The sequence below is a fragment of the Medicago sativa genome, chromosome 5, assembly GCF_051527215.1.
Source record: "Medicago sativa cultivar Bolivia chromosome 5, Bolivia_mono, whole genome shotgun sequence".
NCBI lineage: Eukaryota > Viridiplantae > Streptophyta > Magnoliopsida > Fabales > Fabaceae > Medicago > Medicago sativa.
The window spans coordinates 21,867,948-21,889,293 of record NC_140753.1 but is presented as its reverse complement, the minus strand read 5'-3'; the positions used below and the strand labels follow the sequence as shown (position 1 = coordinate 21,889,293).

The 21,346-nt window shown below is 32.8% G+C and overlaps 3 protein-coding genes across 7 annotated transcripts; 1 reads left to right on the top strand and 2 right to left on the bottom strand.

The window, feature by feature from the left end:
• Window positions 1-198: 198 nt before the first annotated feature.
• LOC146921009 (AP-1 complex subunit mu-2-like) lies at window positions 199-5,773 on the bottom strand. 2 transcript variants are annotated; one of them, XR_015011983.1, is made up of 11 exons: window positions 5,502-5,773; window positions 5,256-5,402; window positions 5,092-5,154; window positions 4,659-4,835; window positions 4,460-4,563; window positions 3,131-3,238; window positions 2,906-3,002; window positions 2,689-2,786; window positions 2,381-2,536; window positions 2,157-2,279; window positions 199-706 (listed from the first exon to the last, which is right to left on the bottom strand). XR_015011983.1 is itself a non-coding variant. In XM_085714408.1 (11 exons), the coding sequence occupies exons 1-11, from the start codon at window positions 5,628-5,630 to the stop codon at window positions 608-610; spliced, it is 1,287 nt and encodes a 428-aa protein (XP_085570534.1). In that variant the 5' UTR covers window positions 5,631-5,773; the 3' UTR covers window positions 199-607. The 2 variants fall into 2 exon arrangements, 1 of the variants encoding a protein (XP_085570534.1); XM_085714408.1 differs by having other exon boundaries at window positions 2,381-2,522.
• Window positions 5,774-9,353: 3,580 nt separating this feature from the next.
• Window positions 9,354-13,879, bottom strand: LOC146921008 (lysM domain receptor-like kinase 3). 4 transcript variants are annotated; one of them, XM_085714406.1, is made up of 10 exons: window positions 13,145-13,879; window positions 12,364-12,567; window positions 11,979-12,118; window positions 11,782-11,871; window positions 11,387-11,492; window positions 11,102-11,253; window positions 10,919-11,016; window positions 10,691-10,829; window positions 10,463-10,561; window positions 9,354-9,739 (listed from the first exon to the last, which is right to left on the bottom strand). In XM_085714406.1, exons 1-10 carry the CDS (start codon window positions 13,791-13,793, stop codon window positions 9,575-9,577), a joined length of 1,842 nt encoding a protein of 613 aa, XP_085570532.1. In that variant the 5' UTR covers window positions 13,794-13,879; the 3' UTR covers window positions 9,354-9,574. The 4 variants fall into 4 exon arrangements, 2 of the variants coding, with proteins under 2 accessions (XP_085570532.1, XP_085570533.1); XR_015011981.1 differs by having other exon boundaries at window positions 9,721-9,739; window positions 10,653-10,829; XR_015011982.1 differs by having other exon boundaries at window positions 9,721-9,739; window positions 10,714-10,829.
• A 4,618-nt stretch (window positions 13,880-18,497) lies between these two features.
• Window positions 18,498-21,006, top strand: LOC146921007 (peroxidase 28-like). The gene is made up of 2 exons (XM_085714412.1): window positions 18,498-19,060; window positions 20,101-21,006. Exons 1-2 carry the CDS (start codon window positions 18,725-18,727, stop codon window positions 20,878-20,880), a joined length of 1,116 nt encoding a protein of 371 aa, XP_085570538.1. The 5' UTR covers window positions 18,498-18,724; the 3' UTR covers window positions 20,881-21,006.
• The last annotated feature ends 340 nt before the right edge of the window (window positions 21,007-21,346 follow it).

The window sequence follows — 21,346 nt, the reverse complement described above, 5'->3', positions numbered from 1 at the left end:
GGAAATTAATTATGAATGACATACAATTACTCTATTTGTAATCCAATAAATAATGTTTTCAAATTTTTACTGTGTTGTTTTGGTTTTTTTTTTTTTAGATAATTTTTTGAACTGTATAATTTTGTTATCCCAAACATATGTTGCAGCACGAATGTCTAGATATATTAAATGGAATTAACTACACTGAAACACTTGATATTGTACAATGAAGATGACTAAGGTAGAAAGCATATAAATACAAAATCTAAAGATTCTCTTACAAATGTAAATCAAATCAAATTACTATATAAAGACAATGGAAAAAAAATGAAATCAGATTAGTGAATAAAAAGCCAAAAAGAGGATTAAAAACAAACATTTTCTCAACAAAAACATATTGGAGAAAAGGACTACACAAGGTACAATCTCGCTTGCGAATTCCTGATTTTTGGTGTGAACTTTATAGACAGTGAGCAACTTACAATCTGTTGTCAAAATGATTATCATGAAGAGAAAGATATTTGGCCAAATAAATTCCAACTTCTCTAAAGAGTCCCAAACCCCATCCACCTGTTTGAATTCGCTGATCGTTGAAGATGACGCAGTCACTAAAAACAAATACAAGACCTTAAATAAGCCTTAGCTCATACTCTCCCGCCATTGTTATGTATCTAACCCATGGAAGAGCCTGATACCCACTCTTCTCAATAATCTTCAAATATCTTACCTAAAAGACCAAGACAATTACACGGTGATTACCATCTCTATCAAATCAATCAAAGCTTTCTACTTTATGAGCAATGCTATTTAATTTCACAGATATATCATACGGTTGTTGATGTGTTATTGATCCAAAATTATGCATAATTTTCAAATATACCGTCAATTTTGTCCTTGATAAATATCATTCTTTCCCTAATTTAGTACCTAAACTATTAAAACATACTAAAAAGTCCTCAAACCATTCCCCAATCCATCTATTTAGTCTCTCCATCAATTTGACCATTTGGATGGCGTTAACTGCCACGTTGGCAACCCAACTGTCTCCTATGTCAAACTTATAATTCACACATTTTGGTTATCAACTCCCTAAAGCATGAAAATACATCAATATGTCCCTAATGTTTCATAAAAAACAAAAACGTGGTCTCTCAATGTTCAAAAACATTTTGTTAAATCCTCCAATCGATAATCTCATATGTAACTTCTTCAATTTCAAATTGCAAAATAGGTCGAGTTTCAGCCATGGTTGGGGGATCATTCAATAAAACAGAATTCAGAAAATACCAGTGAATCTGCTAATCAGAAATCATCACATAAACCAGAATTTATTACAGACCAAATATCATAAGAAACCGAAATCATCACATAATCGTTGTTCATAAACTTCATTACAAAAAACCAGGAGAAAGAGAAAGTGAGGGAAGAAACAAAAATTGAAGGTTTTATAGAGTACAAGGACTAAACTAACCAAAGGACTAAAGGGATAGACGGGGAATAGCTTAGGACCTTTTTAGTATGTTTGAATAGTTGGGTTTTTCTATCATGTGCAAATTTGCACATGTTAAGAAGTTTAAGATAGTAACTTTGTCTTGAAACTTGTTCATTTTATATTAAATATGTAACTTTTTAATAAATTGTTGTTTTTCAATAAAAAGTTACTATTTTTAGTGGCTTTAACATGTGCATTATTGCACATGTTAGACAAACCCTTAATAGTTTAGGGACTAATTTGGAGAGAAAGTGATAGTTCATGAGCCAAATTAATGGTTTACTCTTTAAATTCCAGATCCTTTTTCTGATGTCCAGTTCTTTTTTCCACTACCAATTGATTCGATTCTATTCTATTCTTAAGACATTTATAAATATTTCTTGAAAATTTATGAATATCAATGGAACTCCGAAAACAAATTGAAGTAAAATAGATTTGTTTAGTTCACTACACCATCAATCCATTGAAATAATCAAAATGTTAACAGAGACGGAAGTTCTAACACTATACACAATATGCAAATGGTGAGAGAGACAGCAGGAAGGAGTGAAAGATATATTGCAAAAAACATTCACCCAATTTTTTATCAGACAGAGGCATTGAAGGAAGGAAATATTATGCCCAATGCAGAAAAAAATAGCCTCCAATATTTAGAATATAAGAAAATCATGTTTTGGTAACATACCTGTATTCCAGAAACAGTGAAATACGGTATCTCAAATTTCACGCGTATAGGAGCTTTTCTTTCAGGAGCTGCTTCCTCATCTGTTATACTGGGAAGGCGAAACTCTGCTCTTAACATATACTCCTGAAAGTATCAAAGAAAGGAGAACCCAATCTGATTAATCACAATCAAATTTAGGTATCAAAATGGATGTTATTGAGGATTCAATGCCACTTCGAAGATACCTTGCCTCCAGGGAAGGATCTAATTTTCCAGATCAATGCATCTTTTTCAGGTGCATATGATGCAGATCCCATTGACGTTCGAACATTAGGATTGGTTGCATCAACAGGAACAGGCAACTCAATCTCGACATTCGTGGCAGTGCTATAAAATAAATCCTATTAGTTGGTGAAACAAGGATATTTAGGGCAGTCTAAATTCTGGGACAAAAACCTCACTGCGTGAATTAAAAGGAAGAGATCCCCCAATCTTCTGCCAAGAAAAAAATAGAGAAGAAAAATAACATATATGAGAAAAGAAGTCTTAGTACCTACGTTCCTTAAACTGACTCCTAGCTTTTACCATAATTTCAATCCGACTCTTTGAGTGCTTTTCAACATTTGCTTCCACCCAAATTAAAGGCTTAACCTGAAAAGATACGGTACAATCAACAAGGACTTCAAAATGCTTTCTCTTTCTGTGGGCGTGTTGTGCATGAACACCACCTCTCAAAACAGAAACTTATTACATATCTACAGAAGACGAACCTGTGTACTGAGCCTGTATGTCATCAAATCGAACGATCCATCAGGAGGGATGAAAGAAATAGTTCGATCATTTTCAAATCGAGCCAACCGGACACACCTTCATAAAATGCCAGACATAATTTTAGAACTAGCATCAAGAAGAGAAAAAATGCTTGAAAAAAGTATATCTAATGTTGAACTCTAAGTGGGTCAATTTGTAAAGACAAGAAAGTCGATCGTACATACTGATGAAATTTAATGTCTTCCAAGTCTATCGCTTTTCCCTTGGTTGTTCGGCCTTGTGCCTCTAATAACACTCTATCATTTAAACCAAGTTTACACTCAGGCATACCACTGCATTAGAATAAGCCAAAAACACATGTCAGTTTTCAGATAAATACTCCATCATGAATGTTGGTTAATAGATGCTTCACAATTAATGCTCTCAGCTGTGAATGTATACAGTGGTTGAAGCTATCTGCAAAATATTTACCGGGCAGAAAATTGACAGATATGTCCATTATTCAGTATGATCGACCTCCTAAAGAACACCTCATGCGGGCATTTATTTCATGGGCTCAAAAATTATTCCTAGGAACAACATACCCAGGAATATAAAGAAGGGAGTTTTATTCCTGGGCATTTTTTTAAAAAAACTGTTTGGCACACTCTTGAATCATCCTAGGAAAATTGGAAGTTATTTCCTTTCATTTTTTTAAAAGCATACAAAATTTCATGGGAACCCACTTTCCCATCCTTTAACTTGGGAATAATTTAATGGGAATGTTGGAAGTTATGGGAAGTTATTTCATTCCTGGGAACCTTGATACCCAGGAATAATGATTTCTCAATCTTGTAACAAACATGGGTATATTCATCATTCCCTACCCATGTATTCCCAAAAATGTAAATTTTAAACTTGAAATAAACACCCCCCCAAGTGTACTAGCTGATTAAACCAATCCATAAGCATGGAGAATCAGTACATATTGAAAATAACATACTCCAAGTCCAAATTGCTAATTTCATTTACATTCCTCAAATTTCAGCTAGATACAATACAAAAAAAATTAAAAAACAGTATAAAAACTATTAAATATATAAGAACCAGTTTAGGCTTGGTTCCCTAATCTCTAATGTATATCGTTCCAGTCCTCGCCAATAACCACACATATCAATATACCCTCCAGAGTATCCACATACGAGTAGAAACACCAAAAAGTCAAAAACAGATTGTGAGGAACCCAGAAATTAGATTTAATAGAAAGCACCCATTAATTAGGAACATAGGAGAGAAAACTCTCTTCCAATAGTTTTCCCTTTAATAGAGTCACTACTCTATTTACTATAAATTTATAATGAATTCCTCTATCCATATATTCTTCTATTTATACATGATTCTAACTAAACCAACTAACAAACTTCTCTAACAACCCTGAACTACTCTAATTACCCTTATTCTATAACATATCACGGAAACCATAAAACTGTATGTTGCAATCAATACCAAAAGCTAGATGATCTCAAAACAATTCCTACAAATGCAGTAGATCTCAAGCAAAACAAGAAGCAAACCTCAAAAATGTTCTCATCTTCAGCGCCCCAACAACGTCAGATCTAATTAACTGTCCATTGCTGTTGACAAGAATATTAACACTCTCCACCACATCCAAGAAAACCTGAATACAAAAATAGAAAAGTACAATTCAGTACCTCAAACCACCAAATTACAACTCATAAACATACAATTCTTCAATCCTCTAATAATAACTACCTCATTTTTCTTGTAACTTATCCCTTCACTTCGCCAAGACACAGCATTAGTCACTGCCATAGGAGGTCTTTGAGTAACTTCCATTCTATAAGCATCAGTCTTAATAAACTCACTTAAAATCTTTGCCTCGGTATATTGAGGATAACCAAAGTCCATAATTTCATCAAGTAGCTCATACTGCAAAAACACAACAAATCCAAATCCAAATCCAAAAATTAAAACAACACAATACAATTCATAAAAAATCTATGTAGCACCAACACTTCCAATCGAAAGCTTGTCCATTGCCCCAGACATCGACAAGACAAGTATGATTACATTCAATTATGTTATGTTCTCAAATCATTACTAACGTTAGTGTTGTGTTTGGTGTTCGCATCAGTGCTTCATAGTACAAAATACTTCGGGTATAAAGACAGTTTGAGATTTTTACCACAACAACAAAGTTATCCCTAAGCGATTCCTCTTCCAATTCTTCAAAATAATGCTTAAACACCTGCAAGAAAAAACACGAATTTCAGTAATCATTCATTACTACAAAAACTAATTCAATTCTCAATTGAAACAAAGGATCGTTCAAATCAGAAAAACACTTACATCAACTAATCGATGCAAGAAGAATAGAAGACTAGCTGCATTACAATTCTGTCTCGCAGCGATCACAAGATAAACATTGCTATGTTGAATAAACATATACGTAACACCGTTATCATATACAACCGGATCTTGAGATTGTTCATCAGCCTAACAAGAAAAGCGAAAATTGAAGCTCAAATTATACATAAAATCACGGTGTGGAGTGTGAATTTGAATTTGGATCTGAGAAATGGAAGTGGAATGAACCTGTTTATCGATGAGTTTGGTGAAGAAACGTTCGGCATCGATGGCGGAGACGTCGCCGCGGTAGTCACGCCAGACGAGGATGCGGCCTTTGATGTCGAGAAGGAACAGAGCAGAAGCTGCCCCTGACATTGATGATGCGGTGGTTGATCGGTGGATTGGATCGGATTTGGAGCAGTGTCACGGTGGTGGTGAATGAAGAAGACGACGGAGAATTGGGGCCGCAACGACGTCGTTGCCACCGCGAGGAAACTTATTGAAGTGTTTTCAGATTTAAAAAGCTTATGGTTATGGATACTACAAATAATTATAATTATTTTATGAAATTCAATTTTTTCATGTAAGAAAATGAATTTCATCTTTTTTTCTTGTTTCTTGTAAAAAACAAACCTTTTTTTTTTCTTTCTTATTTTACCAAAGGAATGCAAGTTAATAGTTTTCATTTTGAAGTCACTTTAATTATGTTATTTTTAAATTAACAATAAAAAATGAAATATATATTAATAAAGACAGACAATTTCCTTAGCACAAGGTATATCAAGAAGACCGCTAGCAATTATAAAGTGTCAACACAAGATGCACAAAGAGGTCAGCCAATACTCAAACACATCAGATGGTTCGACCATCACGTATTGGAGCCTACAACAAAATTGGTCTTGTTTGCTTTAAGCCACCATAAAGAATAATACTTAACTTTATCTAATAGTTGAGATATGGAATTTTCTATATATTTTAATAATCGACTATTACGTTCATTCCAAATGATCCAAACACAAAGTAGCCAACACAAGCAGTAAAAAGCAGCGTCGAGCACGCCAACCTCTTGAAGAATGAGTAAACTGGATGAAATTGTCTGAAATACTATGAGGATCCACTCGTGACAAATTAATCCAAGACTGCACCAAATGCCAAAGGGAACCATACGTACCGCAAGACAAAAATAAGTGTTGAGTCGTTTCCACGTGCCCACAGCCTGACGAACAACCAATAGCTTCTGCTGAAATTATGTCGTGATTCAACAAGTTTAATTTTATAGGCAACCTGTTGTGCAGAAGACACCTAACAACAATTGAAACATTCAGAGGTACCTTCAAAGTAGTAATATTTAATTTTGGTAGTATAGGAGATGACAATCACTATTGAAACTCATACACCATTTTAAGGTTCCAATTCAAAATCAAATAAATGTGTTCAATGTAGCATTATCGACATTTGTCAGTTGAACTAAATCTTACGTACCAATATTAATAATCTTAATTAAAAAAAAGGAACATATTTAGTGAGACGTGGTACTTGGGTATGAAAGATGGTTTGACGGAGTCTTTTGATAGAAGAGATTAGACCCCAACAAGTGCTTACATTTAGTATTCAACAATAGAATCGTCTTTGAAAAGAAAATCCGTGAAAAAAAGTAAACAAATAACAATACATATCTACATTTATATCAGCCTAAGCTAAGTGGTTTGTCAACTATTATCAAATTATTAATATCTTTTGACAAAATTATTATCAAATTATATTTTAACTTTTGAATCACTACATAGATTTGTTGATTCTACAATGCTCCACTAGTGTTGTATTTATCGTTATTTTATAAAGATAAAATGCCGTCCATATTAATTGAGTCTCATAAAGACTCTAGAAAAACATTAGGAAGGAAATTACACCATGATAATGGAAATTGGTGAGGAGTTCACACGAAAATAGTTTTTTTTAATTAGAAAAAACCCTCAACATACTTGGAGAAAAAACCCTCGATGGGGAGATGACACTGACAAAACACATCATTTAGTTTCATTGTCATCTCTCTAATCAGAAGAAGAAAGGTAGAAGTCTCTCGTGTCACCTCTCAACAAATGCCGACATTAAGTCGTGATCAATAATGTTATAGCTTACATGCTTCAGCAAGTAAAAACCATTGGTTGTAGGGCATCTCTGAACCATTGCTGGCGAATCCCAACCTTACCTGGATCATGTATGGCGTTCAAATTCTTCATGTTATTCACAAACTTTAAATTGCTACGCCACTTCAACAAACAAAATAAATAAATATAAGTTCACATAGATAAAAAAGACATAGTACAAAAATATACATGTTAAATAGTCTTACTACTCCATCAAACATGCTCTTGACCACATGATGGTGATATTGGGTGAGCACATACACGATCATATGCCCCACCGTGATAGGTATCCAACGGTTGTGACTCCTCCTCCCCAGCCTATAATGGCTGCTCATCATCGACACTCGCCACCTCATCTGAATTGTTTGAATAATTCTCCTCTTCCTATCCCTTCCGCTACTGATTTCTGCATCCGCTCTCGCCTAGTCGATGCAATCATGGTAGTTCTATCGTTTCTAATGTGGTATACGTAGTCCATATCTAAAACATGCAAAATGACGTATACATACAATTAACGAAAATCAACAAAATAACCAAAAACAACATATACTAAAGCAAGTTGGAGTAAATAATCCAAACCTGGAACAACTTGATCTAGATTATATAATATGAAAGGGTTCAGTTTCCAGAAAAAAATAATATGAACCAAATAACACTAGATCAAATGAATGTGGTTGGTGTTTGAAAATATTTGAAATGTGACGTTTTGAAGCAAAAAATCTTTAAGAATCACACAATGTGGGAGTTTCAAATTTTGGGTAATGAGAGAGAAGTTTTTCACAAAACCCTATATGTTACAAATAAGCGAAGTTTTCTGATTTTACATTATACATTGAGCGAATTTAGATTATATAATCCAAAAACATATAAAAAAGTGTTCAGATTATATAATCCGAATATGAGTATTTTCAAAGTATAACATGACAGGTGAAAAGTAGGATGAAAAAGAATTTGCCAAGGAAAATTGTCCAACCAAACATTTTAAGGAAGAGTCTTTGCTAACTTGTACTCTAATAATGCTAACAATTTAACTCATTTGAGTTAGTCTGGTGGTGTTGGCTTGAAATCTTGGAGTGTGCTTCCAAGGTCTGAGATATGATTCTCTCTAGTGCCAATTTAGATGAACTAATTTAACTTCTTCAACATTCTTTTTTGTGTCAACTTGAATGGACTAATTTAACTTATATAACATTCTCTCTGGTGCCAATTTAGATGAATTAATTTAACTTCTTCAATATTCTTTTTTGTGTCGGCTTGAATGGACTAATTTAACTTATTAAAAAAGAAGGTCAACAATTTCAAAACTAACAATTTTGCATTGAAATATTTTATTTTTTTACTTTTGAAACATTAAATGCACGAATTTTAGACAATAGTATTATATTTACATTAAGTTCTTTACCATGTGATTAACATTCTCGTTTAAGGACAATGTTATTTGTGTGAATTGGATTCTCGTGAATCATTAGCGACATGTATTCCAGCCGGTTCATTCTTTATGGACTTTCATTTTTTTAAAGTAACTTTTCATAAATTCCGTTAGCCTTCATTGATCCATCCATGTACATTTTGCTATGACTTCATCGTCATTTTCTTCGCTGTATATAGCATCGTTGATATTTTAAATGAATGTTAAGAACATTCTTTTTTCAACATTTTTTTAATACTCATTTTTTTATTGGATAAATTCAACATAGATCGCTCACACTTTAAAAATATGTCCCATATAGAATGGTATAGTCCATATTGATTTTAACCAAATAAAAAAATGTGTTATGGAGCGTAAAAAAAATGTCCTTAATATTTCCCTATGTTTTAATCAGTTTTCAAACCATTCTATTTTTAATCTACAGTGTAAAGTGACTGATTTTGGCTTCGCCACTAATTGGGAATCTGACCACCAAGTGGCTTCTTATTCTGCCAAATGTAAGCAAGAAACAACATATCAATGTCTAATTAAAAATTAGTAAAATATTTCCATTTTTTCAATATATAATGTTGTTAGCATTAACAATTTTTCGTTACAAGAGGTCATTATCATGATTTCACTCTATAATCTTCTGCCAAAATCTCTATATACACTCCAACAAACACTACATAACAATATTAATATATTAAACGACAAAGACAAGGATGCATATGCATTTTTTGATTAGCAAATACAAAAAGTCTTTATCTTCCATCAAATACACCGCTGAAAACCTGACTGTCCCCACCTAGTGATGCTTCCCATTCTATTGAAGACATAACTATCTTTGACACTGCCACAACGATCTCTTTCATTTCAGGTCTGTCCACTGGTTCTTCACTCAAACACCAACGTGATAATTCTGCCATCTGTAGGATTGATGAGAAGCATATATTGACATTGCCACAAATATTGTATACATAATGAAAAGGAAATTTGTTATAGGAGGGATTACTCATTAGTTTGGTCAAACACAGGCTACAACATATATTGAATGATGAATGTTAATAGTTGGTATTTAGATTAATATTCACTCTTTCGTTCAGATTTGAACGATCTCTGACTTTTTATCCCTTAACTAAAACACAAAGTTATATAATTTTAACTTACAAGTTTCATTTTTTGAATGTCAATGAAGATTTAAGATTTTTCAGAAAAATTGTACTCAATAGTGTCTGTTACGGTTAATTTATTTGAACTTATTTACCGGCCTAAATACTTGTCATACTGTTTGAAAGAATTTATAAAAATAGCTTATGACATGGCCGTAAGCTATATTAAGTTTATTTTCATAGCCTCTCCAAGATGATTTATGAAAACAAATAGTTACTGCCGCTTTTATACAAAGGAAAACATTCTATTAGTTTTTTATATTGAATATAACTCACCATTACAAAGCTTTTTGTAAAGACAATTTAGATCCAATATAAAAAAAATCTAATATGATATCAGCGTTTACGAAAACAATTGAATAACTAATCCACAAACATTTATATGATAAGCGTCTATACTATTAACGTTTGATTATGTTTTTCCAAACAGGTATTGAAACTTTTTTAAGAGTATGAATGAAGATTTAAATTAAATCTAACCTTGTAGACACCTTCTATAGGATAATTACGTAGAAGATTTCCATCTACAACAGCTTCTAAAGCAGCAACCGGGTCCTCATCTTGGAATATTTTGTTAACCTAAACATGATTGAAACAAAGATCAAGTTTCTTTGTCATTTTGTATAAAGTACATCTCAAAATAGGATATCATTTTTATATTTCTTTTAACCTTGAATTTAATTACTCTCTATAAGGAGTTAAACTCACAACTGCAATAAGTGATTTCATACTATTAGTTTCTTTGTTGTCACGAAATAATGCACGTTTCCCTGTTATCAATTCAGACATAACCACTCCAAATGCAAATACATCAGTTTTTATTGTCACTTGTAGCTCCTTCACAGATCTAAAAAAATATGAAAAAAATAATAATATTAGAAGAAAAATTAACTTTAGAGTAATTTTCTCTAAAGTTCAAAAATTGATAGGACCTACTCTGGTGGAAGGTAGCCTGGTGTTCCAACAAGCCTTGTTGCTAAAAATTCTTCATCATTGGTTCTTTCCACTAGCTTTGCAAGTCCGAAATCTGCTACCTAATTATCATATCATATACACAAGTAAATGGTTTGTTTAGAACTTATGAAACACTGACACAGACACAAAACAAAGAAAATGTACCTTGGCTCGCAGCTTCTCATCAAGAAGAATATTACTAGTCTTTATATCACGGTGCACATATCGCGCTTTCGTGTAATCATGTATGTATTCAATACCCTTTGCTGAATCAAGTGCAATTTGAGTTCTTGCACACCAAGAAAGAGGTTGGTGACCTATTCCAATACCAAGTTTTTAGAATTTTTTATATAAATCTAAAACCAAAGTGTGATAAGTTTGTTACTAATTAATTGTTCATTTATTCAATTGTTCTTAGTATATGTCATTTTAGAACATGTGTTAATATACCTTTCAATAGGGGATCATGAAGGTGCTCACTTAGAGATCCATTAGGAACATACTCATACACCAAATAAAGGTGATCATCTCCACTTGCATATCCTAACAACTCCACCTGCAATGTGATTAGTTACATCTATGAAATAATCAATTATTAGAGGAATAGGATTGTATGCAGTCAGCAATATCACACATTCACGCAGTCAAATTACCGATGACCATTGAATCTAGATTAGACGCCTAAATTTTAATGTAGATTTTGATTTTTCTTTAAAAATCTAAAAATGAGATTGAAATTCAGACCGTCTGATCTTTGATCCAACGACTACCAATATATTGATTGCGCCATGCATGATATTGCTAAATGCAGGAAATCCAATATGTCAAAGATAATTATTACATACAATATTGATATGATGGATCTTGCATAAGGCTTTGAGTTCTGCATAGAACTCTTTGGATTTGTTAGACTTCATTTTCTTCACAGCAACCTCCTAAAAGATGAAATAACTATATTATTGTCCAATTTTTAGTTAGCATATGAAAAAATATGATTGAATTATTGATGAACATTAAAGAATCTACGCATAATTTTCCTTACTTTCTCTTCCAGCATTCCAAAATAGACCGTACCATATCCACCAACTCCAATCCTTCTAGTTTCATCAAAGTTATTTGTAGCATGTTCAATCTCCTCAAAATCATAAATTACTGGTCTTTCTGAATCAAATTGTGTTGCATCTGTGCCAATATTTACCATGAATAAGCCTACTAATGAAAAACTTTGTACTTTCTAACTATAAAGGTTTGTTTGGTTTTTAAAAAATGTTTTTGTTTTCATTTTATTTCTTGTTTTCAAATATTTGTACACGAAATAGTGAAAGAAAGAAAAAGTTGAAAGTTGTTTTGGAAATGAAAAGAAAACACGAAATAAAAAAAACACATTTTCTTACACCAAACAAACCTTAAATTTCTATATAAGTTACCTTCCATATATTCTTTATGAAACTCATGATTCCTTAAGGAAATAGTTCTATTGCCAAATGATCTTTTAGAGACAGTTTTTGGATCATAGTTGCTGGTTTCATAAGCTTTATTTCTCCTTAGAATGAAAATGATCAAGGTAACAACTGAAAGTAATGTCACACTCACTAAGATACCAATAATTATCACCCACTTGTGTTTCTTTTCTGCAAATAAGAGAAAATCAAAGCAAAAAAATGTTATGAGAATGGAGAGTCCAAAAAGAAATTTATTGTTTTTTTGGTTACAAAAATTTTAGGGTGAGGGGATGGTGCCCCAGTCTAAGGCAGGGAAGACCTTCGGCCTCAAAGAGCACTTACAAAGGTATTTACATTTACCTCCCTCCAAAGGCACTAGCGGGGCTCAAACCCAGGTTCTCTCGGATTCAAGATCTGTCATTTTACCACTAGACCAAACCTTTGGAGTTAAGAAAAAAGAAAGAAATTTATTGTAGTAAAGTATGGGTATTTTTGTAATTATAACTCATTTTTTAGATTGAATCAAGATCATTTAACTTACTTAATGAACTTTTTAATATGTGCGAAATCAGGTAATTTTGATTATAAATAAAGGTGAATGGAGCATGTAATATATTTTTTATTTTTTTTACTTTTTCTTGATGTTTGTTATTTTTTGTGTGTGTCTAAACACTACGCATTTAGTCTTATGACCATGCAAGACTAGCTCGTATTCATTAGATCTACTCAAGACCAAAAGTTGAAAAATTTGAGGGAGAGAACTTACCTTTTCCATGGTAAAGTGGCGACCCTTTTAATTCCTTAGGAACATATAACACCCAACCAATATCTATGAATGTTGGGTTAGGACCCAAAATTTGGTTCATTCTCACCATGCCATCAATGGTAGCATTTAGCAAAAGAGAAATTGATGTTGGTGTATCACCCTGCTGAACAGAATATGTAACAACAATTTGTGACTCAAATTCTGAACATCCACAAGGAATATGTATTGTTACATTCTCATTTGCAACCAAATCTTCGTTAACTTGCCAAGCTTGACCACTATAAATAAGATTCATAATATCCACAGAAGTTTCATTAGGACTCACTTTGTAGGTTGTTTCGTAAAAATATCCACTAAGATCTTTGGTGTTTTTGCAAGAACAAGGCACTTTTACTAGGTAATCTTGTTTTGTGCTACGAATTATTGGTTTGATTTGTGAAGGATCAATAGAATAAAAATTAGCTATTTGTTCTATGTTGTGATTGTAGTTTATATGATATAGTGATGCATTGCATGTTCTCATCTTTGTAGAGCATTTAAAAGGCTCCATGTAAGCTTTTTTCATTGAAAATTCAATGGAAAACATAGTTGGTAATGAAGATGCTAGAAGAGGTAGAAAAATTGAAAGAAATTGAATTAGAGAAGCCATAAGAGAATTTCTAATTCCTTAGGGAAGAAATAAGAGAATTTGTCATCATATATGGATGTAGCTTCTTTCAAGAAACAGAAAAATCACAAAGTCGTATAGATTATTATTTTTATAATAATAACTAGTGACCCTTTTTCTTTTAGACTTTCAAATAGTTACAAACTTAGCCAAGTTTTTTTTTTAAAAAAAATATTAGCAATTAAGATCTAGAATGTGACATCAATGTGTTTAGACCAATATTTTTAGTATCTTTGCTACTTAATTGAAACTCTATTTGATTGTGATGTTAGAACTTAGCATGATTATTAAAATAATTATTTTCTTTTGTGCCTATATTACTTGTCATTAAGGATGGGGTATCTTTTTTGTGATCTTCGACGGCAACAATGGCCAAATGAAACACAGCTGAAAACAAAAGCTATAAACTAATTTCATCAATTGAAAAGCTAGAATATTACGGTGTCATCACTGGTCAACCATACTGTAGCAATTCTTTTCCTATATGTCAATATCAATTAATTGACTTGTTTAGCGCCACTTACTTCATGGTAGCTAGACACATTGCGCAAACACGCGCGACAAAACAATGAATTCAAAAGGGACACTGACATGTAGACACAATAAGGTGTTTGCGTGTCGGACACCCTAATTTAAAGTATAATGATTAAGTTATATGATTTTTCTCATTTGGTAGAATATCTTACTGTTATGTTTTCTTAACTGCTGCATATAATGTATAAGAAACCAATTGTTGCTGATGAACAAAAGTTTCAACGTTCTTTATTCAAAGTCGGAAGGTTTATATTGGTCAATATCACAAAGCTAAAGGTCATTTTATGCATTTCTTTTCTTATTTAGTTGAGAGTTTTATGCTATTGATCTAATCTTCTGATTGGCTAGAGAAGCTTAAAGTGATCTATGCTATGTATCTATTCAGGGAAGGCCAGATGTCGTATCCATTTCTTATATGAATATTTAATTTTTCATTTTTTTTGTTTAAGGAGTGTTTGAGCATTAGACTAAATATGGGTACAGCATCTTTTAGTCAAGATTTAAATCCTAGTTAGTCGTCTGCAAGTCCTAGCTCAACTAGTAAAATGTCGAAATTGTTAGACTGGACGCCATGACCGGGGTTCGAACCCCGGTACCTCCACTTGTGTGTGTGAGTTTATAATGGCTTTGTCATTTCGTCTATCTACCAAAAAAAATAAAAAAAAATCCTAGTTAATATGTTGTGGGAGTCTAATCCCTTCTGCAAGACTCAATGAATTCCATTGAATTTTTTTTTATATGAATATTGTATATATAGAAGGTTTTTTTTTTTTTTTTTGTGTATAAGAAAAATTAAAACCATTTGATCCCTTAGGTTGGAAAAGATAGTTGAATCTTTCATTTACATCTGCATGTAAGTTTTATGAAAAATTCTAACATAACCACTCAATCAGATTGATGGTTCCTCTTGACATAGCATGAAGGTGTGTAACATCCTATTTTTCTTGGTATCAATATTAGGGCTTTAATGTATACTTTACATGTTTTTAGAGGCTCTCGGATGAGTAGGTAGAAATTAAGATTTTGGAGGAGGTGCATGTAGTAATACTTAGGGGGCAAGAAAAGGGAAATGTGAGTATGTCAATCATATTTGCTAATCAAAGCAGGTGAATTTTGCTAAGCAAGCCCATTTTCACTGAGCAAAATAAGAAAAATGCTCTTATTCCAACAAAGTTTTGCTCACTCCCAACCAAACTTTCGAAAATTCCCCTGTCGTGAGTTAACTCACACATGTGTTAACTGTCGTGAGTTAACTCACACATGTGTTAACTCACGCTGCGTGAGTTAAGTCGCGCTGAAGGTCGGCGTGAGTTAATGATGTTTGATTGTGTGTCCTTTTAAATCTCAGACAGAAGTTCATTTCCCATCTAAAATCTCCAAAATCTCTCTCAAATCACTCAAATCCAAAATTCCTTCAAGTTCAAATCAAACAACACTCCAATGACAAGTAAGTTTTCACAATCAAACATCATTAACCTTTTTATGTTTATATGTTAGATTTTTCCTCTTAAATTAGAATTTTTTTAGTTTTAGGGTTTGTTTAAATTTTTATTTTTTTAGCAAGAAATGATACAATGTTACATGTAAATGACTTATATTGCTTAATTGTTTAGATGTTTGCATGTTTATGTTGTAGTTATGAGTTTTAGGGTTTATGTATAATTTGCACCCCAAGTGTTTGATGAAATGTTTGAATGAGTTTTTCATTGATTATTTAGTTTTTTATGGTGGAGATTTGAAACAATGGCCGATTTGCTCAATGTTTGCATACGTTTAAACGATGGAAATCCTCAGTTGTTCAAGGTTCGGTACATTAATGTCACGGTAAAAGGTCTCAAGGATCAACCGAATGAAATCAACCAAGGACTCAACCCCAGAGACACAAGGAGGGTGGAACACGTTTGGTATGAACGTCTAACGTTAACGTTCAGTCGACCGGAGTTAACGAATGACGACGATGTGAGGAGCATGTTCTCGATGTTTTGTCAGCACAACATGTTCCCGTGGATCGATATGTTTGTCACATTGCTAAGATCGCCTGAAGATATTCTCAAGAGTTTGATTCCACCATAACCAAAAGATTATGATTAGGTTTTTCATTACTATGTATTGTCTTTATTTTGTTGCAATTTAAGTTTTAATTCTTCTTAGTTTGCTGACTATGTTGGGATTGAAGTGTCTTATACTTAGGGTAGAGATTTGCAAATTCTTTGAAAAGTCAAAGAATGAAGAGAATACAACATGTATTTTACCAAATCAACTATATATGTTTTCACATTGAATTCCTTTGTATAGGACGAGTGGGGCGTAAGAGAATGCACCTCATTCCTTTACGTCCATACTCATCATATATGAAGGTATTCGATGTGAGAACTTATATAGTTGATTTGATAGAATACATGTATTGTGTTCTATTGATTCTTTTGAATTTTCAAAGAAAGTTGCAAATCTCTACCCGAAGTACAAGGCACTTCAATGCCAACATTTTCTGCAAACTTCCAAAAATTAAACTTAAATCAAACATCATGATGATACCACATATATTTAGGGAGAATGTAATGTAATGTAGATGAAATTAAAACTAAATAAAATTGTGTATTTTTTTTAATTGATTTTGTGTACTTGTGCAACTTTAAGCAAATTTATTGAATACGCAATTTTATTCGAATTCACCCTGGGTTTAATTAGTCTTCGAAGACATTATATTATTTAGATGCCAAAATCATAAAATAAATGCTAATATAAACAAAAATAAATAAAAGAACAAAATTGATACACATAAAATCTCATTTTATTATTATATCGATACATTTACAATAATGTATGTTTCTTGTCAAGGGAAGGGGGATTGGGGTAAAACTACATATACTTAAGAAGAATATGGAGGTGATGGGGTAAAGCAAAATCGGTGGGGGTGGGGGGAGAAGGGGACCGGGGTAAAGCAAAATCGGTGGGGGGGAGAAGGGGACTGGGGTAAGATATGTTTCTTGTCTAAGGCGAAAGAGTCCTTGAATGTCAACCTTGCACCCAAACAAACCACACTTGTTCGCAGTACGTTGCCATCTCCATTGACCGCTCATACAGTCCCTGAAATTTTCAAAGAGGCCTCTTTCTTTGAGGCCTTTTTCTATGAGGAGTTGTTGGCGTTTCAGTATGAGTTAGGCTAAAGCTAAATAAAACAATGATATGAGCGTAATTGTGGATTGTTTTTGTAACTACATCGTCAAGTTTCTTGGATCGCAAAGTGGACACATAGCTTTTCAGTATATATCCCGGTCTCCTTAGCTAATAGGTTCTATCGGAATATAGTCTTATGGAAGCTGCGATACTCGAATTTATTTTAATGATAAATGTTACTAATTAGTTGTTATTAGTTTTTATTCTTCTGTGAGTTTGAATCCATAATCTTCAACTTTTTATCTTTTAATTAGCTCAAATCAGTGGAACTACCCAACGCCTAATCTGACACTAAGACTGATGAGAATAAAGAGCGTCACTAGTGTTTGCGGTATGGTCAAGGAACAACTCCTATAAAGCTTCCAGTAGAGTGACACATAAAAGTTGAACAAAATGTGAGTGAGAACAAAATGTGTGTTCATTTTGTGGGCTCACAATACATAAATGCTCCAAAGTTAAGGATGTTTCACTTACACTAACTATATAGGTGACATTCTGAAAAATTTCTAACAAAACATGTGAGAGAGAACAAAATATATTCAAATCCACGTATTTATTTGTGGAGACACCAAACAAAATATACATGATCAGCCTTATAAGCATTTAGGACGTTATAAATGGTATCAGAGTTGGACTTCTCTCATTGTAATGTTGTCTAGAGACACCAAACAAATTCTTGTCATCGAGGATATGAATGTAATTGAGACAATGTCAATAAACGACTTCTCTCAAGTTTATAGTTAAGAGACAGGTAAATGAACTGAATACACATCAAAATGAAAATGATCGAGAAACTGCATTTTTCTTTTGAAACTATATGTTTTATTTAAGATATAACTTAAGTAGGAGAAAAAAAGTTTATAAAAAACATGGGTTAAGACCCATTCGTTAAATATGGCTACCTCAAAGGATTAGAAAGCAACCAATAAAAAGAAAGACTCACTATAAATAGACAACATGTGTAACATTGCATATATGCACCCTCAAAAGTCAAAACTAGTTTGCATCATTCAAACCCAATTTAACTTATTTTAGAGCTGGCTATATATGGCTACCTCAATCAAAAACCATATGCCCATAATAGCAAACTCAAATTTTCAGGCAAACATTTTATTATAAAAGGTTGTAGCACCTTTGTTCCAACTCGGTGTAAACTTGAACACCCCATTTCATTTGAAACATTCAATTTTTTTTTGTTAAAAATGAAAGTGTCAAGGATCATACTTGTGACCCTTTTCTTGTTTAGCTTGGTCATTGTTCCTACAAATTCAAAAAAATCAAAAAAATTTAATTTTGATTTGGAATATGGATTTGGATCTGGACTAAATGTTGATGATCAAGAACTACAACCAGTAGAAGATGAAAAGCTAAACCCAAAGACTGGGTTTGATAAAGGTCATCTTAGGCAAGGGTTCTATAGCGAAAGTTGTCCAACTGCAGAGAAAATCGTGGCTGATGCTCTTGTTGAAATTACGAAGACAAATCCAAACGCAATTGCTAATCTCATTCGTCTTCAATTTCACGACTGCTTCGTTGTTGTAAGCATTTCTAAATTTCAACAATCATTGTCTTTTTTTAGGGTTAATTATGTTTCTAGTCCCTATAAAATAGCGACCTTGTAAGTTTAGTCCCTACTTAATTTTAATAGCATTTTTAGTCCCTATAAAAAAAAATTTACTTATAATTTTAGTCCCTGCTAAAACAAAGTTTGATTAATTATCCTTAAACTCTTAAATTTTTGAACGATTTTTTTGAGACAAGATTAGAACACTATGAAAGGTTCGTTTACTAAAATTTAGAATTTTCTGACATGAAATGAATTAAATATGAATTTTTTAAAACGACAAAAGTTAAAGATAAAAAGTAATAAAATCTGGATGTAGAAATCAAATTTTGCAATAATTTTTTGCGGACGAACTTTTAGTAATGTTCTAAACATGTCTGCAAAAAATTGTTCAAAAATTTAAGAGTTTAAGCATAAATTAAACAAATTTGAATTGAGTAGGGACTAATACTCAGTGCAGAAAAACAAAATTAGGGACTAAAAATGCTATTAAAATTAAGTAGGGACTAAACTTACAAGGTCGCTATTTTATAGGGACTAGAAACATAATTAACCCCTTTTTTTATTATGCGAATTTTGTCTTCTTCGATCTCTTAAATTGATTATTAAATTTGACATCTCTAACACCTAATAATTCAAAGTAAGAGCAAGACTATACCAAAAGGTATGGATTTGAATTATGTTCAAATATGCACAATCACATAGTCTCTGATCATATAGTGAAATCAACATCAAACAATTCACATTTTGATTACATAATTTATATCTTATTTATCAAAGTCATAACATGATTAGTCTAATGTTGATCTCACAATCTGAATTATATAAGTGTATCAGACTTGTGCTTTCCTAACTTCACATAATTAAATATAAATTATAGTACCAAATAATTCATGTCCCTGAATCCACATGATGAAAAAAAATACTTTATTATTGTTATTATTTAAAAAATTTACTTAACTATGATATGTGTTCTATAATTAACTTGGCCATAATGGGAAAAAAAATAAACAGGGTTGTGATTCCTCAGTCTTGCTAGACTACACACCAACAGGAGACAAAGTAGAAAAAAGTTCGATGTTAAATGGTCAACTTCTCAAAGGAACTGACTTCATTGACGACATTAAAGCAAAACTAGAAGAACAATGTCCGGGAATAGTTTCATGCACAGACACATTAGCATTTTCAGTTAACGAAGGAATGTTCCTTTCCGGATTACCTCGTACAGCTCCCCTTGGAGGCCGTAAAGATGCGCTCTATTCCCTCGCATCTATCGCGGAAGACGACAACCTTCCAATGCCTAATTGGCCGATGGAAAAAATGGTTGACCTCTTCACAAAAAAAGGTTTCACAATTGAAGAAATGGTTATTTTACTTGGCGCACATTCAATTGGTGTGGCTCATTGCGATGTTTTTATGGAAAGGATTTACAATTTCGCAGACACGAGGAAACCTGATCCTTTGCTTCCATTTCCAATTGTTAATGAGCTTCAACAAATATGTGCGAACCCTGGGACACCTCTTTTTAGAAACCCTGTAGTGAATTTCGATGAGACACCAACGGTGCTTGACAACTTGTTTTTCAAGAATATGGTGACGAAGAAGAAGACGCTTTTGGTTACAGATGCTCATTTGCTTAATGATCCTAGGACAATTCCTATTGTTGAAGAACTTGCTAAGGATAATGGTTTGTTTCAAAAGAAGTTTGCTGAAGCTATGGTTAAGATGAGTTCTTACAATGTTATTACTGGGAATGATGGTGAGGTGAGGAAGACTTGCAGGTCAACTAATTAATTAATTAAATGTTGTTCCTTAACTTATGTATATGTGAAAATTGTAATGGTGTTTGACACAATTTGTTTATATTTTTTTGTTATGAAAGTGTGATAATAAATGATCCATTAATTGCTTCTTGTTTAATTTTGCGTTGGAATTTTTGTATATTTTTACATGAACATTTTACACTATATGATATTGCCCCCATTGATCAATTTTTTTGGACTCTGTCACTATACACAAGCATCTCAAATTACCCAAAATACCTCCATGGTTAATTCCCATTCCTTTGTGATCGAAAGTTAACTCCGATCTGCCCTCTATTACATTGAATCACCATTTAACCCATGCACTCCTCGATCGTGAGTTAACTTCCTATCACAAACGATCAAAAAATAACTCCCGCTCGTTTTTACCATTTATTGCACCAGGTCACTTATGTTCCACACTTCTTCCATACACCTACTTTACCTATTCCAACTTT

What these genes read in the sequence shown, in the direction of transcription:
- LOC146921009 (XM_085714408.1), bottom strand. Translation starts at nt 5,630, where the DNA reads ATGTCAGGGGCAGCTTCTGCTCTGTTCCTTCTCGACATCAAAGGCCGC. An exon ending in TCTTGCATCGATTAGTTGAT is followed by an intron (nt 5,155 to 5,255) that starts GTAAGTGTTTTT and finishes TTTTTCTTGCAG; the next exon opens with GTGTTTAAGCATTATTTTGA. An exon ending in GAAGACATTAAATTTCATCA is followed by an intron (nt 3,003 to 3,130) that starts GTATGTACGATC and finishes CATTTTATGAAG; the next exon opens with GTGTGTCCGGTTGGCTCGAT.
- LOC146921008 (XM_085714406.1), bottom strand. Translation starts at nt 13,793, where the DNA reads ATGGCTTCTCTAATTCAATTTCTTTCAATTTTTCTACCTCTTCTAGCA. An exon ending in TCATAAAGAATATATGGAAG is followed by an intron (nt 12,119 to 12,363) that starts GTAACTTATATA and finishes ATATTGGCACAG; the next exon opens with ATGCAACACAATTTGATTCA. An exon ending in AGATCCATCATATCAATATT is followed by an intron (nt 11,493 to 11,781) that starts GTATGTAATAAT and finishes ATCACATTGCAG; the next exon opens with GTGGAGTTGTTAGGATATGC.
- LOC146921007 (XM_085714412.1), top strand. Translation starts at nt 18,725, where the DNA reads ATGAAAGTGTCAAGGATCATACTTGTGACCCTTTTCTTGTTTAGCTTG. An exon ending in TTCACGACTGCTTCGTTGTT is followed by an intron (nt 19,061 to 20,100) that starts GTAAGCATTTCT and finishes AAAAATAAACAG; the next exon opens with GGTTGTGATTCCTCAGTCTT.